This window comes from Lissotriton helveticus, chromosome 5_1 (genome assembly GCF_964261635.1).
Source record: "Lissotriton helveticus chromosome 5_1, aLisHel1.1, whole genome shotgun sequence".
Taxonomy (NCBI): domain Eukaryota; kingdom Metazoa; phylum Chordata; class Amphibia; order Caudata; family Salamandridae; genus Lissotriton; species Lissotriton helveticus.
Genome location: NC_136065.1, coordinates 63,520,027 through 63,535,416, shown reverse-complemented (window position 1 = coordinate 63,535,416; position 15,390 = coordinate 63,520,027). Strand labels below are relative to the sequence as shown.

The 15,390-nt window shown below is 48.5% G+C and overlaps 1 protein-coding gene across 1 annotated transcript in view; it reads left to right on the top strand.

Annotated features, from left to right (window-relative positions):
• ATAT1 (alpha tubulin acetyltransferase 1) overlaps nt 1-15,390 on the top strand; it is a 182,460-nt gene that overhangs the window by 72,205 nt on the left and 94,865 nt on the right. The window contains exons 6-7 of the mRNA XM_078641706.1: nt 8,839-8,940; nt 9,369-9,414. Of these exons, the coding sequence (XP_078497832.1) occupies nt 8,839-8,940; nt 9,369-9,414 (148 nt within the window). The remainder of the gene's footprint in view (nt 1-8,838; nt 8,941-9,368; nt 9,415-15,390) is intronic.

Below are 15,390 nucleotides of genomic sequence, written 5' to 3'. Positions count from 1 at the left end.
TAACAATGCCATTTATTTATAAATAAAAAATAAAAAGAAATGTCATGAGCAATGCCAATAGCTCTAACTTTTCCAAAGGTGAAACCATTGCATTGTAAATGCTTGTCTAGAGTCTTGTTTCGACGGGAGGTGGATAACGAGACACACATGGGGCTTCCAGGTAAGTGTCATTCCAGAATATAGGGCTACCAGGAGATTCGACATTTCCCTTGACGCCGCTGGGTATATTTGAGTTCGTATGATGTGTTTCTAGCGCTTTGGGGCCAAGTCTGCTCAAGTTTTACCTTTTATCCATCCAAGTCCGTGCAGAAAAGAGCGGGCGAACGGGACCGGCCGGGCCGGCGGGAAGTTTTAGACCGAGCCCGCGTCGCCCTGATTCAACCCAAAAAGTAATGAAATCTTTTTTTTTTTTTTTTTATTGCAGTGTTTTGTGCTGAAATGTGGGGCATGGGAATGTTGGGTTGTTTTCTGCGCGAGTAGCCGCTAGTAGACAGATTTCATGTATGAATTTGACGCTGCTGAGCGCTGTCTTCTGGTCTCGGTGTATTCTTCATGTGGGCGCTTGTAGGGGAATTATGCAAGTTTCGCGGTCACTCCGCTCGGTGTGCGTGACTGCTAAATATAAATATACCCCGCTGTTTGGATGTTGATACTCCTATGCATTTAGGTTGTACCCCCAACACTCTCTCCTCAGCCTCTCCGGTCTGTGGTTGGTGCCGGTGCTTGTTTGTGTGCCCCAGCGTCGGGCAGGTCTTCGGAGCGCTGGTCGGGCCGGGCCTGCGGGTATGGGGGGTGGCTAGGGATGCCCTGGCTGCTGTGCTGCATGCTGATGGATATTTTCTTGAGCAGCTGCAGCAGGGCGGAGGGGCGACGCATTAATAACTCGGGCGTGCTCCTGCCTCCTGTTGTGTGCTTCTGGTGCAAGCAGCTGTCAGATTGAGGGACCGTTAGCAGAATTGCCCCCACCTCCCACTCCCCGCCCCTAGGAGTTCATTGCCACCCTGCCTGCACCACATACAGTATGCTGATCGATCATGCTGGCTATTCATAGTCTGGGGCAGCTGTCTGATCTGTCACAAACGGGCTTGTGACAGGACGAACATCCGGTGTGACAAATCACGGTTAGGAAGCAGGTTGTTGCTTTTGTTTTTATTTCAGTTTGCAAGGGAATAGAGGTACTCCCCTCCTCTCAGCAGCCTCATGCTGCTTTGTTTACATCGCCCTGCAGGTCATGTGTGTAAAATGGATCTCTAAACAACAGCCCTTCTTCGGGTCACGCTTGCCTATGGGTGATGGCTGAATTGCGGCGTCTGTGTGTGGGATCGAATTTGAACGGGATCCTACACGCCGCGGCGGTGTGTGCAGTGTTGTTGTTTACGATGTCCGGACACGCGCACCGTGGACGCTGTCCCCGGGGGCACGCATCCTTTCCCGGACTGCCTTCAGCTGTGTCATTGGAGGAGGGAGTGCTGGATCACGGAATGAGGCTGCAGTCCGCACTGCTCTGACACCGCGCCGTCACTGCACCAGTCGCGCGCTGCTGACTGCACGGACACTGAAAGGTCAGCGTGGACCGCGCCACAGCCGGCGCGTGCGCAGCATTGCATCCACAGCCCACTCCGCACACGCTCTTAATAGATATAATGTGTACACACGCCCAACTCAATGTGTTATTTTAAAAGAGCTAATTTCTTGCACTGCATTAAAATGTAATTTTGAGAATAGCTATAATTATACACTATTTTCTAGCGGATCTAAAAACACGTGCACGCGTTTTCTTATTTTCCCATACAAGGATAGTGTGCTAAATGTACTTCTACGGGGGATTATTCCCTGACCCTGCTTACCCCTGCTTATAGCTGCGCGGTAAATATACAAACATCACGTTTGTCCAGTGAGCCGTACTGGGGTCCGCGCCGCTGGGTGCACCTGAAGCCAGGGCCGGCGCTAGGCATGGGCAGTATGGGCAGCCGCCCAGGGCCTCGCGCTCAGCTCAAAAACATGGGGCCTCGCTTCCACGTGAAAGGCTTCATTAAAGTCAGGCCCCCCTCCCCTCCGATCACTGCAATGTTACATTTTGCTAATGAGGTGCCTAAACCTGAGCAGTTCTAAAGGCGTGGTGTCAGTCCTGGGATTACGGGCATGGAGGGATGGAAAGAACCGCCAGGGGTCTTGGAACAGCAGGGAAGACTATTGTGTGTGAGCAGGTCAAGGGCCAGGCTGGGCTCTGTTGAAAAGGTGCCATTTGCGTTTCCAAGCAACAAATGGCCCTTTTGTTTTCAGGATCGGCTGAACTGTAATAGGTGCGGAGAGGCGGCAAAGTAGAAGAGGGAGAAGCCATGGCTGGGCAAAGTTTATAGTAAAAGCACCACACCTCTTTTAAGCCCGGGGGAGGTGGCCCCCACTTCCCTGGGCTTCCATGCACTGGATCAGGGCCCAAGTGTGGGGCCCCTTTCTCTCGGCCTCATCCCTTATCCAGCGCAAAGAGGCCCAGGGTTGGAGAGGCCCCTTGTGCCCTGCAGCAATGGATCAGACCTCTAAGCCCAAGTTTGGGGGCCCCTGCCCTGGGACATACAGTCATTATTCAGAACTCTGACACCCAGGGTAGGCCCCCCCTCCCCACCCCATCTCCTAAACTTTGTAGCACTAAAGTATGGCTCTGAAGCCATGGGACAAACGCTTTCTTCTGGGCTTTGTGCGCATTGAGCAGCCTAATAGAACTGAAGAACTAGGTTAGAGTCCCAGCGTCTGCTGAACATCCTGTGATTCTGGGCAAATCACTATTTCCACACGCCCCTAAAAAATGAAAATATCCTTTTGTAACGTAACTGGCGATCATGTAAAGCTCTCTAATGCCTTAGAGCTGAGTTCACATAATATAAAACTGCAAATATCCTCACGTTCTGGAACTGAGTCATGCCTGGCTTTACTGCCACAGTCCATGTAACACAGCAGAGTTTTACATTTGTGGGTGCATTTGCTGTGTGGGCAGTACAGAGAATTTTCACATGCGCTGGAAATAGGGGTGAGTGGGGTGCTACAGCACCCCCTAAATAACCCTGCTGTTTTCCAAAGGTAAATAAGCAATAAAGATGCTTTTGAATTATTGCTTTTATATTGTCACATTTGTTGTGTGTGTTAACATCTGGGTCTGTGGTGTACCCTGCCCTTTAGGAGATAAGTGGTTGGGAGCGTGTGGAGCGAAAGTGTGAAGATAAAATATAGCAATAGAGGGGAAATGGGAAGACTTCAAACATGAGACAGTTTGTGTTAGGACGAGAAAGGTGATCAAGAGACAAGATGCTGGAGGGAGGCTGAGAGAGGAAAGCAAAGGGGATACTTGAGAGAAGTAAATAGCAGCAACAGGAAACAGTGTGCTCAGACCAGGAGGAGGTAAGGAAAAGTGTAAAGAAATAAGATACATGCCGTATAGGAGACAAAGAAGGCTATAGGTGCTGGAAGTAGGAGTGCGGGGGGGGGAGGGGGCAGCTGCAGGACCCCTAACTTTAAAATGCTGGAGTTTGGAAGGTGAATGAGCAATAAAGATGCCTGTAAATTTCAAAGACAGACATCAAATATCAGGGGATGTGTTCTGACAAATTGCTGCCTATTCTTTTAACATAGAGATTGTTTTCTTTTCTTTGAGCGCAAAGTGAGAGGACTTTACAAATTGATCTATGTGACAATCTTGCTGATGTAAAAGGAAAGGCTATAGGATGTAATTTTTTTCTAATACACATATAATGGTGTCGGGCGAGAACAGGCTGGCTTGGAGGTTGGTTGTATGTCACTAAGGTGCCACCTGCTAAATTTCCCTGGTCCATGCAAGATGTGCTACTACAGCCCAAGTTTTTATTTTGATTTCTTGTGCTTGTAGTTTTGTTCATGCCATTATAAAGCAAGACAACAAGCCCCAGAAATCAAAGAAAAAACCTGGACTGGAACAGCACATCATGCAGTGGCACCATTTCAGTTGCCAGGTCTGAAGTATATAGACCTCTGGGCCAGAACAGAGGGGTGGCATGTGCCAAAAATAACTGGGCTGCCACATATCACTACCGGGCAGAGCTTTTTAAATTACCTTTAATATCAGGTTAGCAAACGCAGTTGTCGTCATTAGAGGGGATTGTAACACCCGCTTCTAAGTATTGATCGCAGGGCAGTTTCCTGACATGAAGTCATCGATTTTTAATATCTGACTGTGGAATATATGCTCATGCGCTAGGCTGTGAAGAAAAATCTCTAAATAATGAAAATGATTGTAATCTTTTGACGCCAAGCTGTTCCTTGAGCCTTCGAACTAAACAGTGGAATGTAATGCTGGGCTTTGTTGAATGAGTAGTGTGGGGTTCCGTGGGGCTTTGCATTGAGGCCTACACCTTTCAACATTTATTTAAGTCCATTGGCAGACATCGTCAAGGAATTTTAGGAGTTGATGGTCTCCTTTGCCGACAACACCCAACCGGCAGTCTCCCTTTACCTGGGAAAAGGTTTGCAACAACTAGTCCCTTTTTTAGAGAAAGTTGCATAATGGATGGCTAACTGCTCACTTAAATTGAAGGGAAACAAAGCCAAGCTGATGATTTTAAGAAACAAGCCAACACCGCAAACAACCCTCGGATGGCCAGAGTGTCTGGGGGCACTACCAATCTCTCCCCCTCCCCATTACGATCTTAGGTATGTGGTTTGATAGCTCCCTATCTATGGAGGCCTAAGTAAAAACGTTTACAGCATCTTGCTTTGGCTTTATCAGAACCCTTCGGAAAATCCTAGACCTCCTACCTACACAATCTAGAAGAATAGTGGCCCAAGTGCTGATTCTTTTCCTGCTTGGACTATGGAAATTCCCTGTATATGGGCTCACCCAAATATATCACCAAGAGACTCCAGTTAGCCCAAAGTGTGGCAGCAAGGACTATCCTCAAGCTTCCCAAACATACCTCAGCAAAAATTGCACTGGCTTCAAGTGAAGGAAAGGGTAGAATTTAAGACACTTTACTTGGTGCATAGGGGAATCAACTACAATGGACCCTCCTGGTACCTTACAATCCTAGCAGTACCTTAACATCCTCCAATGCTTGATTGCTAGAGGTCCAAAGATCAGATTGGGGTGTGTGTATCCTTCTCGCATTTGACCCCTAAGCTCTGGAATGCTATGCCCACTGATCTCAGAAACTAAATGAACAAGACCAGATTAAGAAAATGCTTAAAACATGGCTTTGCCCCACTTGCTCTAGACATGTACCGCCTCAGAATCACGCTAGTATACACGGCGATCGACTCACGCAGCACTGGGAAGCCCTCACGCAGCTAACTACTTTATAAATCTGCATAGAATAAATCTACATAGCATAACTTGAGGAGCACTGTTACAGGGTGGTAGTGAGGGAATTCATAGCGAAGGAGCTCATTGGCGAGGCGACCAACTAACATTGTCGCACCGACGGCCACCAGCACTAACGCCGGCACTGAATGTCCCAAATTAGAGGGGCCTCACATCTTCCCTTTCGCCCAGGGCCCCAAAAGTCCTAGGACCGGCCCTGCCTGAAGCCCCTGGGCTGTGCCCGTGCTGTAATGCACGGTAGTGGAAGTGTGTGTGTGGTGTGTGTGTGCCCGCGCTCTGCGGCGGCTGACTGCGCAACATCTCCTCTTCTCTTCCTTTTCAGGATCAGGCTATTTTTGGTGCCTCTATCGCAGGCTCCGATGAGCGTGAGATCATCGCCGTCCAATCCCGAGGCCGGCAGCTCGCCCCAGCCCGGGAAGCATGCCTTCTTTAGTGTGCAGCTGCCTGCAAATGTGTACTCATTACAGAGCGTTGGTGCACAGTCCTCAACTTATTTTCTGTACTGTGTGTGATGGGGCTCTGTGTGTGATGGGGCTCTGTGTGTGATGGGGCTCTGTGTGTGATGGGGCTCTGTGTGTGTTGGGGCTCTGTGTGTGTTGGGGCTCTGTGTGTGTTGGGGCTCTGTGTGGCTAGCTTTTTTTGTAGGTGGCTCTCTGTGTGTGTGGGTGGCTCTCTGTGTGTGTGGGTGGCTCTCTGTGTGTGTGCGTGTGGGTGCAAATGCAATAGGTCCCGCATTTGCGAGAGATTAAGCTATTGGCATTGTAAATGAGAAAGCCATTTATTTATCTGTTTTCAAAACCAACACATAAATAAAAAAAAATTCATTTACAATGACAATAGCTCTAACTTTTACAAGGGCGAAACCGTTGCATTGTAAATGCTTGTTATTCTAGGGGCCACAGCTAGGAAGGTCTGACTGGAGCGGAGGCTTCTACTGGGAATGTAGTGGGTGATTAAGTCACGGGTAATCCTGGGGCCTGTGTCCCAGAAGGCCTGATGGGCAATACACATTGCCTTGAAAAGAACTCTCTGGCGCACCGGTAGCCAGTGAAGGTTGACCAGCCCGGCCCTCACTGATTGTCTGCGAGGGAGCTCGAGCAGTATGCGGGCTGCGCAGTTCTGCACTATCTGGAGTCTGCGCAGGGTGTACTCTTGGGCGCCGAGGTAGAGCACATTGTTAAAATCAAGGCGTGACTGTATTAACCCCTGTATAGCCACCTGTTTGGCTTCCATGGGAAGGAGGGGGAAGATTTTCTTTAGCATCCTCATGATGCCGAAACAGGTGGCTGAGAGTTTTGTGGCCTGAACGTTGAAAGACAGGGATCTATCCAACCAAACTCCGAGGCTCTTGATGTTGTTTTTTGGGGTTGGAGGTGAACCCAGACAAGGGGGCCACAGAGAGGTGGAGAAGCAGAGATCCGGGGGGCCTAGGAGCATCAGCTCCGTTTTGTCCCCGTTCAGTTTGAGGGATGATAAGGACATCCAGATCTTCACCTCTTCTAGGCATTCTCTAAGCCCACCTGGCGCAGGCAAGTTGGCCTCCTGCGACAGTGAGACCACCAGCTGCGTGTCGTCCGCATAAGAGATAATCTTGACCCCAAATGGACGGACGACCTCAGCCAGTGGCCTCATATACAGGTTGAAAAGTGCGGGGCTTAAAGAGGAGCCCTGGGGGACTCCGCACTTCAGAAGTCTGCTGGTGGACACAGACTCACCCTCGAAGACTCGAAAGGATCTGTCCTCTAGAAAGGACTTAAACCACAACCAGGCTTTGTCCTTGATCCCGGCGCAAGACATACGGTACAGCAAGGTGTCGTGGCTGACCGTATCAAATGCCGCGCTGAGGTCAAGGAGGATCACTGCCACTGATCCTCCTTGATCCAAGATTTTTCTGGCTTCCTCGGTGACCATGAGGAGGGCGGTCTCGGTCCCGTGTTTAGGTCTGAAGCCCGTCTGGGTGGGGTCTAGTAAATGGTGGTCTTCTAAAAAGTTTACCAGCTGTCGATTTATATATTTTTCCAGGATCTTGCTCACCCATGGGAGCAGGGAGATGGGTCGGTAGTTACCCAGGTCAGTTGGGTCTAGATTGTTTGATGTGTGTTGGTGGAGTGTTTGATGGGTGTTGGTGGAGTGTTTGATGGGTGTTGGTGGAGTGTTTGATAAGTGTTGGTGGAATGTTTGATGTGTGTTGGTGGAGTGTTTGATAAGTGTTGGTGGAATGTTTGATGTGTGTTGGTGGAGTGTTTGATGGGTGTTGGTGGAGTGTTTGATGGGTGTTGGTGGAGTGTTTGATAAGTGTTGGTGGAATGTTTGATGTGTGTTGGTGGAGTGTTTGATGGGTGTTGGTGGAGTGTTTGATGGGTGTTGGTGGAGTGTTTGATAAGTGTTGGTGGAATGTTTGATGTGTGTTGGTGGAGTGTTTGATGGGTGTTGGTGGAGTGTTTGATGGGTGTTGGTGGAGTGTTTGATAAGTGTTGGTGGAATGTTTGATGTGTGTTGGTGGAGTGTTTGATGGGTGTTGGTGGAGTGTTTGATGGGTGTTGGTGGAGTGTTTGATGTGTGTTGGTGGAGTGTTTGATGTGTGTTGGTGGAGTGTTTGATGTGTGTTGGTGGAGTGTTTGATGGGTGTTGGTGGAGTGTTTGATAAGTGTTGGTGGAATGTTTGATGTGTGTTGGTGGAGTGTTTGATGGGTGTTGGTGGAGTGTTTGGTGTGTGTTGGTGGAGTGTTTGATGTGTGTGTATCTGGATTGTTTGATGTGTGTTGGTGGAGCGGTTGGTGTGTATTGGTGGAGTGTTTTGAATGTATTGGCAGAGTGGCTGGGTGTGTTGGTGGAGTGGTGGGTGTGTGTTGTTGGAGTTGTTTGGCGTGTATTGATGGAGTGTTTGGTGTGTGTTGGTGGAGTGTTTGGTATGTATTGGCAGAGTGGTTGGATGTGTATCGGTGGAGTGCTTGGGTGTGTTTCAGAGGGGTGATACGCCCTCTTCACTGTATTTCTGATCAGACAGAGCACATCAGGAATGCTTTTAATGGTGAGAGCCTAGAGAGTGTGGATAATCACACACTCCAGGGTTTTAGTCATAATCGATTGTGATAATAGCCACATCCGGAGGTTACTAATGCAGTGCTCTATCAGACTCACATGTATTGTAAGTACACAAGGGTTTATTTGACGCATGGGAGGGTCTGATGACGGGAGCGTTAGTAGTAGATTTGTGCCTGTTCTCAGCCTGCCACGGGTTGCTCAGCGCGTGACTCTGCACCCCCGCATGTGCATCTTGTTTCTCCTGTTTCATGTTCCATTAACACCTTAGGAGCTCGTAAACAAACCTCCCCAGTGCTGCGCTGTCCATTATCCAGTGCTGAACTGGACGTCCAGCGGTCGCACGCAGCACTGGGGAGGTAGTGCCCGTGACGACCGTTGGCCGACGGCAGCACCTAAAGGGTTAAAACTATATGTTATTTTCTCCTGTTTTCCTCTCTCGTCTGTCCCAGCAAGAGCAGGTGGACCCGCAGCACTTGGCGGTGGACCGTCCATCAGAGAAGTTCCTGTGCTTTCTGCGGAAGCATTACAACCTCCAGTCCACCATCCCGCAGGTGAGGGGTGCTCGTTCATGTGTGTGTCTGAGCGGATGCCATGATGTCAGAGAGCCTGGCGTGAGCGCATGATGCTTTACGTGGCACTCACAAAGTGTTGCAGCAGAAGGGCTTGCTCGTCTACCCCCAGGTAAGAGGGCAAGGGGCATAGTATGACTGCCGTGATGTGGGGGTGCAATGCTGCCATTGCTGTAACAAAGGCTTGGGGGTCACCAGAGGCATTGTTACCTCTGAAGGGTTGCACATGCCAGTGATCTGTGCAGCAAGCAAAGGACGTTTGGCAGTGCCAGGTTACCTTCACAGATTGCCATTGCTTGTGCTTTTCATTTGGTGTTGGGCCAACGTTTTACTGGAAAATAGCATAGATTTAGGTTACCCATTCCATTCCATGTATTTATAGCATCATTTCTGTTCTTCGTGTTCTGCAGGTGAACAACTTTGTGGTGTTCGAGGGCTTCTTCCGAGATAGAAATGGTAAGTTCTGTTGCATAAACCTTTCCTCCCCTTTCCGTCCCCCCACTGAATCGCTGCTCCCCAGCCATGTGTGCAGGGGCTTTGGACAGGCTCACCTCATTATTAACGCACGGAGACAGGTTCGAGTTAGTCTGGCTTCAATCTTAGTGCAAACACAGGGGCCTGGTCCTTGTCATCTTGCTCTTGTTATGTGCACTGGGGGTGTGGTCATTCCTGCTTGCTCGTTGCATGCACAGGGTCCTTGCCACCATCAGTTGAACCTGATGTAGATTCATGTCCTGTGCACTTGTTTGGATTGGAAAGGCGCGCTTGGTTTTCCTAAACATTGTTGCTTGTGGGACTTGACAGTGTGAGTCAGTGTAAAGAGCTTCCTCCATGAAGGCGATCAGTTCTTCGCAGAGTCCAAGAATCAATTTTTTTCTGCTAACAGGTTCGGTCACAGCAGAGAGAGCAGCTCTGTCACGCCCTGGTTAGCTTTGTCGTATACTAGTACCCTGTACATACGTGCTTACATTATAATATTCTCATGTAAATGCACACACATACAGCAGAAGTATTCCATTCCACGGGGAGGCTGGCCTCATGTTTGAAAAGCGCTGTACACAGAATACGCACCACTATTCTCCTTTTGAGGGTTTTTCTATTTTCTTGATTTCTGACTTTTGTGGGCTATTAATAAAAAACATGTAGGTATTATCCATCTTGGAATCTTCTGTTCCCCTGGAGTGATAAACACTGAGTATATTCCTGCTTTTTGCAAAAGAGCACAAGGCAGCCAGATGCCCAGCAAGTAGAAATTCAAACCTAGGTTTTCGGAAGTATGAAGGCACAAACACTGGGCTGTCTTTGTGTCACTGGGTAAGATGCTAGGCTCAGATAACACGTAAGTCAGTCAGAGACTGATCGATGAGGAACTGAGTGCAACATGGAATGGGTGAGGGACGGATTAGTAGAAAGCACAGAGAGCATCTAGTTTATATATGTAGCGAAGGGCACTGGCTTGTTTGTCACAGGGGCGTTACCATACACAGAGGTCACCGGGACACAAACTCACAGCTAATCACAGGAGACCTAATATTACAGTTTCAAAATACACAAAGGAGGCTAGGGGACCCGTTTGTCACGCAAATCATATGTTGCTTTGAGTGTCTGATCATACAACAAAACCACAGTTGCCCACCTCAAGAAATGTTTTTCACCAATTTGAAACACAAATAATTCAACATTAATCTCAAAGATCTGAGAGGCAACCAAAGCAACATACACTGGATTAGCGGCAAAATTGGCAGGTACAAACAGATGAATCGAGAGATGTGATATCTTTGATTACTTGATCCTTTATTTCATATTCATGACAAATAGGGAAACTTGAAAACTTGAAACTTGAAAACAGCCAACGCGTTTCGCTCGTATCTGGGCTTCTTCAGGACATCTAAGAAGACAATCGTGGATAGTGTATGTCTTCCGCGCAAGGTTGTGCGACCTAGAGTTTCTGCGCACATATAGAGTTTAAAAAAAGAGGTGTTTTCAGCATCACCAGTACAAGCTGTGTTCGGATCGGAGGTGCACCATCTTTCTCTAAACTGTGTGTAGAATCAGAAGCGGAAATAACCTTTAGGAAGCATTTATCAGAGGAGAACCATCCTGAAAGGGAGGAACATCTGGATCCCTTTTTGATATCCGCAGTGAAAAAATTTGGTTTCTTCACATCCTGCAGTTAAACATATAGGTAGAAGGAACTGGCTTCTCAGATTAACTGTTACATCACTCACCGGGCACAGCAACCATTTACCTGAGTAAACTCTACGGTGGAGCAAGCAAAGGAGGTATTCCACAAGCCACTTATAAATCACCCCCTCACAGAATAATCTGTTTATGAGGCTGTGCCCTGAAAGCTGCTTCGTCTTTGTAGCTGCTCACTCAAGAGATCCACATGTGCCACCGACAGACTGGAGAGCTAAAGAGAAGAGTCCATCACTAGGCACAGGGCCACAACAGCATCTCGCAAGGCACGTAGTAAAAACTCTGCTGCAGCCTTCCTGGGTGGCACAAGATGGAAGCATATATTGACAGGGCTCGAAAATTCCACTCGACCGCTCGCATAGTCGAGCTAAATTTAACAAGGTCGAGCTGTTTTTAGGTCCTACTCGCCCTTTCTGGCGAGTAGGAAAACAAACCAACTTTTGTCCTCTGTCTGTGAAAACGGAGCAAATGTGACAAGATAACAAGATTTAAAGGCATTTTTATTGCTCACAAAGTTAATGAGCAATAAAGATTCTTTTAAATCTTGTTATCTTGTCACATTTGCTCCGCTTTCAGAAACGGAGGTCAAGTAGGTTGCAGTTAGGTCGAGGACATTTTTTAAGGTACTAGTCCTGCAGGACTAGTACCAATTTTTGGATTTTTCGAGCCCTGATTGAGCATAGCAAACACAAGGAGATGATGAATGGAGACACATACCCCCAGTCACAGATCTGGACTGAATCCATCATCGTTCTTTAGCTCACTTTGCCACCTCAATTCAGACACAGCCATATGCAAATCAGTCTTGCCCCTGTGCTTCCTGGGAACAATCCAGCCTGAACTGCCAAGCCAGGTCCTCCCTGGATCGGAAACAAGCATCATGAGACCAGTTTCGGGGTTTCACCCCTCTTCAGCCAGGCAAGTTTGAGCCCAGTGGCTGGCGCTCCATGCCACTGGAGTCAAGCTATCCTAGTAGTGCTCCGTTGGGTGTCAATATTTGTTGGATCTCTTGGTTAGATGGTTGGATGTGAGTGTCCCTTTCAGGTGGTTTGTTGATTCTGAGTGTTCTGTTTAACTCTACTTTGGGTGTAAATGCTGTTTGTAGTTTTGATTTGGTCTGCATATTCCTTGAACTCTTGGTTCAGCATGAATTTGTTTTGTACTTTTCAGTAGGGTGTTATACTCTTTGCAGTGCTTTATTGTGTATGAATGCCGTATAGTTTTTGGTTGACTCTGAGTGTTCTCTTGAACTCTTCTTTGGATGTGAATCTTCTTTGTGTTTATTTTTTACTAAGTGTGAATATTTTTTACTCCTGATTCGTTATGAATGTTCCTCATAGTTGTCTGTTGAGTCTGAATGCTCTTTGTATGTTTGGTTGACTCTTCTCTTGAACTCTTCCTTGGGTGTGAATCCTCTGTGCTTCTTTTTTTATTAAGTCTAAATGTTCTATGAACTTCTGGTTTGTCATGAAGGCTCGTCATAGTTCTCTGTTGATTGTGTATATTCCTTGGATGAGTGCTCGTTGCAGTCTGTGATTGGCTGTGAATGTTCTGTTGAACTCTTTGTAGCCTGTGAATGGTATTTGGGTCTTTGCTGGGATGAGTGCTTGTTGCAGTCTGTGATTGGCTGTGAATGTCCGGTTGAACTCTTTGTTGCTTGGGAATGCTCTTTGTATCTGATGAGTGCTCGTTGCAGTCTGTGATTGGCTGTGAATGTCCGGTTGAACTCTTTGTTGCTTGGGAATGCTCTTTGTATCTGATGAGCGCTTGTTGCAGTCTGTGATTGGCTGTGAATGCTCAGTCACAATACGCACAGATCACTAAGAACCGAAGAGCGCAGCCTCAAACAGACTGATCGTGAGTAACTCACGAGCTCCGGCACTATACACACAGATTACTGACAGCCCAAGTTCACAGCCATAAAATACACAGATTGTTATCAACCTACGGGCTAAGTTATAATGCACATGGATCGCTAACGACCATATTGCTAACATATTGAAATCAGCGTGTGTGCTCAGCTATATACACTCAGATCGCAACCTGTGGACTCGTCCATAAAACGCACAGATCACTAATGAGAATGTATTTTACGCCTTCCCCCTGGCATTCTGCATCCTGTAGTTAAACGTCTCATTCTGATAGTTGTTTTGTCGCACACCATGTGGGTTCTATTGCGTGTATAAAATACAGAACTTGCCAGTAGGGTGCAGACTTCACAGTATGACATGGACAGTGGCGACTGATGCAGGAAGCACGACTCTAACAGAAGCAACTCGTGGTCTGACCCTCTTGGTGATTGTAGGAGAGTAGGGTCTGCTATCCTATGGTCACCCCAAATTTTTGCTTTTTGCTTCACTTGTTTATGACTTAATGTGGCTGTGGGCCTGCTAATCAGACCCACAGCCTGCTGTTCTCTCTCTAAATTGTTACCCATGTACTTTAGGTGCATAACGACATTGGAACTGGTTCACCTTATTGGCCCCTGTAACAGTGTACCCAGGTACCCAGGGCATAGGTGCTTCCAAGGCCTACCAGGGGCTGCAGCATGTATTGTGCCACCCCTGGCCTGGCCTCCATATTTGACACAACTGGCTGATCACTCAGCTGGGGTAAGTCGGTGTAATCACCCCTTACTTAGGCATAGTATGCCTGTACCTAACCTAAAATGGACACATATGAGCCACTCCTATGGAAGGCCTCATCAATCCTGGAGGCAGAGTGCTTGGAAATATGTGAGATGGTGCTCTGGCATGAGCTGAGCCTGTCAGCAGCTTTCGGAACCACGTCCTTTAGCTGTTCCATGATACTGCCATACCATATACTCTTAAGTGCATTATGAACCTCGCGGTTAAATGCTATCTTTGGTTTGGCTTTATCAAAACATGTCGAGTAAGGTGTCATACGAATTGGAATACTACCCCCTCGCCAGTTCTTGCGACGGGGGTAGCATTCCACCCTTTTAGAGGGACATGACATGTACCTAACCTGAACCCCGGTTAAAGTTAAACGTGAGCCTTAGCATCACAAAATAGATGCTGCCACCACAGACACAAGTCTGACCTCCTGTTGCTGGGAGTCCTTCCAGCGAGGGAGGCTTGGACAAAGAGTTTCCTGCCTTGGGAGGTGCTAGCACCACCCCAGACAGGATTTTGTGTTTTCGGGTAGGACAGGGCTGAATAGAATGAGACATGCCTGGGGCACACAAGGTGTCCCTGTGCATATGCCAGTTCAAACCGGTGCTGGGGCTCTCCAGCCCCAGTCTTGGCGCGAAGCTGGACAAAGGAAAGGGGGTGTAACCACCCCCCTTCCTGGTCCCACCCAGAGGAGGGACCTAGCAGGTAATCCGGCCCCTAGATTTGGAATAAGAGTAGGAGCTGTGTCCCAAGACTTCAGATCATCCTGAACTCGACTTGAAACTAAGAAGAAAACTGGACTTCGACATTCTGCTGCACAGAAGACTGAAGAGAATCTCCCTTGTGGCCAAGGAGTGACCACCCTGTGAATACAGGCACCAACCAGCAACTCGACGTCTGCTTTGCCCCCGCCTCCCGCCGGAGCCCGAGCCCAGAGCCTGACAAGACCCAGACTCCCAGACATCTCAGAGCCTGATCCACAGTCCCTGAAAAGAAGAGACCCGTGGAGGCACCGAGAGACGTGGGACCGGACCCCTTAGAAGACCCCCGAGAAGCTGACTGCGCAGCACCCGAGGCACCCTTGACGCTGTGCTTTGGGGTTTGAGAAGCCCCACCACCGAGCAGCATTTGCACCGAAGATCAGCCCCCCAGCATCTCCACGATCTGCGTGGGGCCCTTTTGCACTTTGCCACTCGACGCGCCATCCCGGCCACTTGCCACGTGGCTAGCGGCCATCTTGGCGCCGAAAACTACAAACAAGACCGCTTGTCTGGTTGCTCCAGACTGGCCCTCGCTCCCCTGAAAAGGAGCACCCGCTCTGACCTTGCTGGTCCGAGTGAGAAGCTTGCATCGATTTCTGCGGGGCTTGCATTAGCCAAGGCCTGTTTGCTCCGATCAAGAAGCTGACACCGCCATCAGCTAGAGCCTTCGTGGGACAGCTCGTGACCAACGCCTGGACGTCCTTGACCTCTTCGTGTCCACGTGGCTGCCAAGACAATCTTCACTTCTTCACCTGTTTGCACCCGACATCGCCTGGTTCCGTCCTGGTTCCACGGTAGTCACTGGCTAGTGACTTTGAACATTGTCCCCTCTGCTT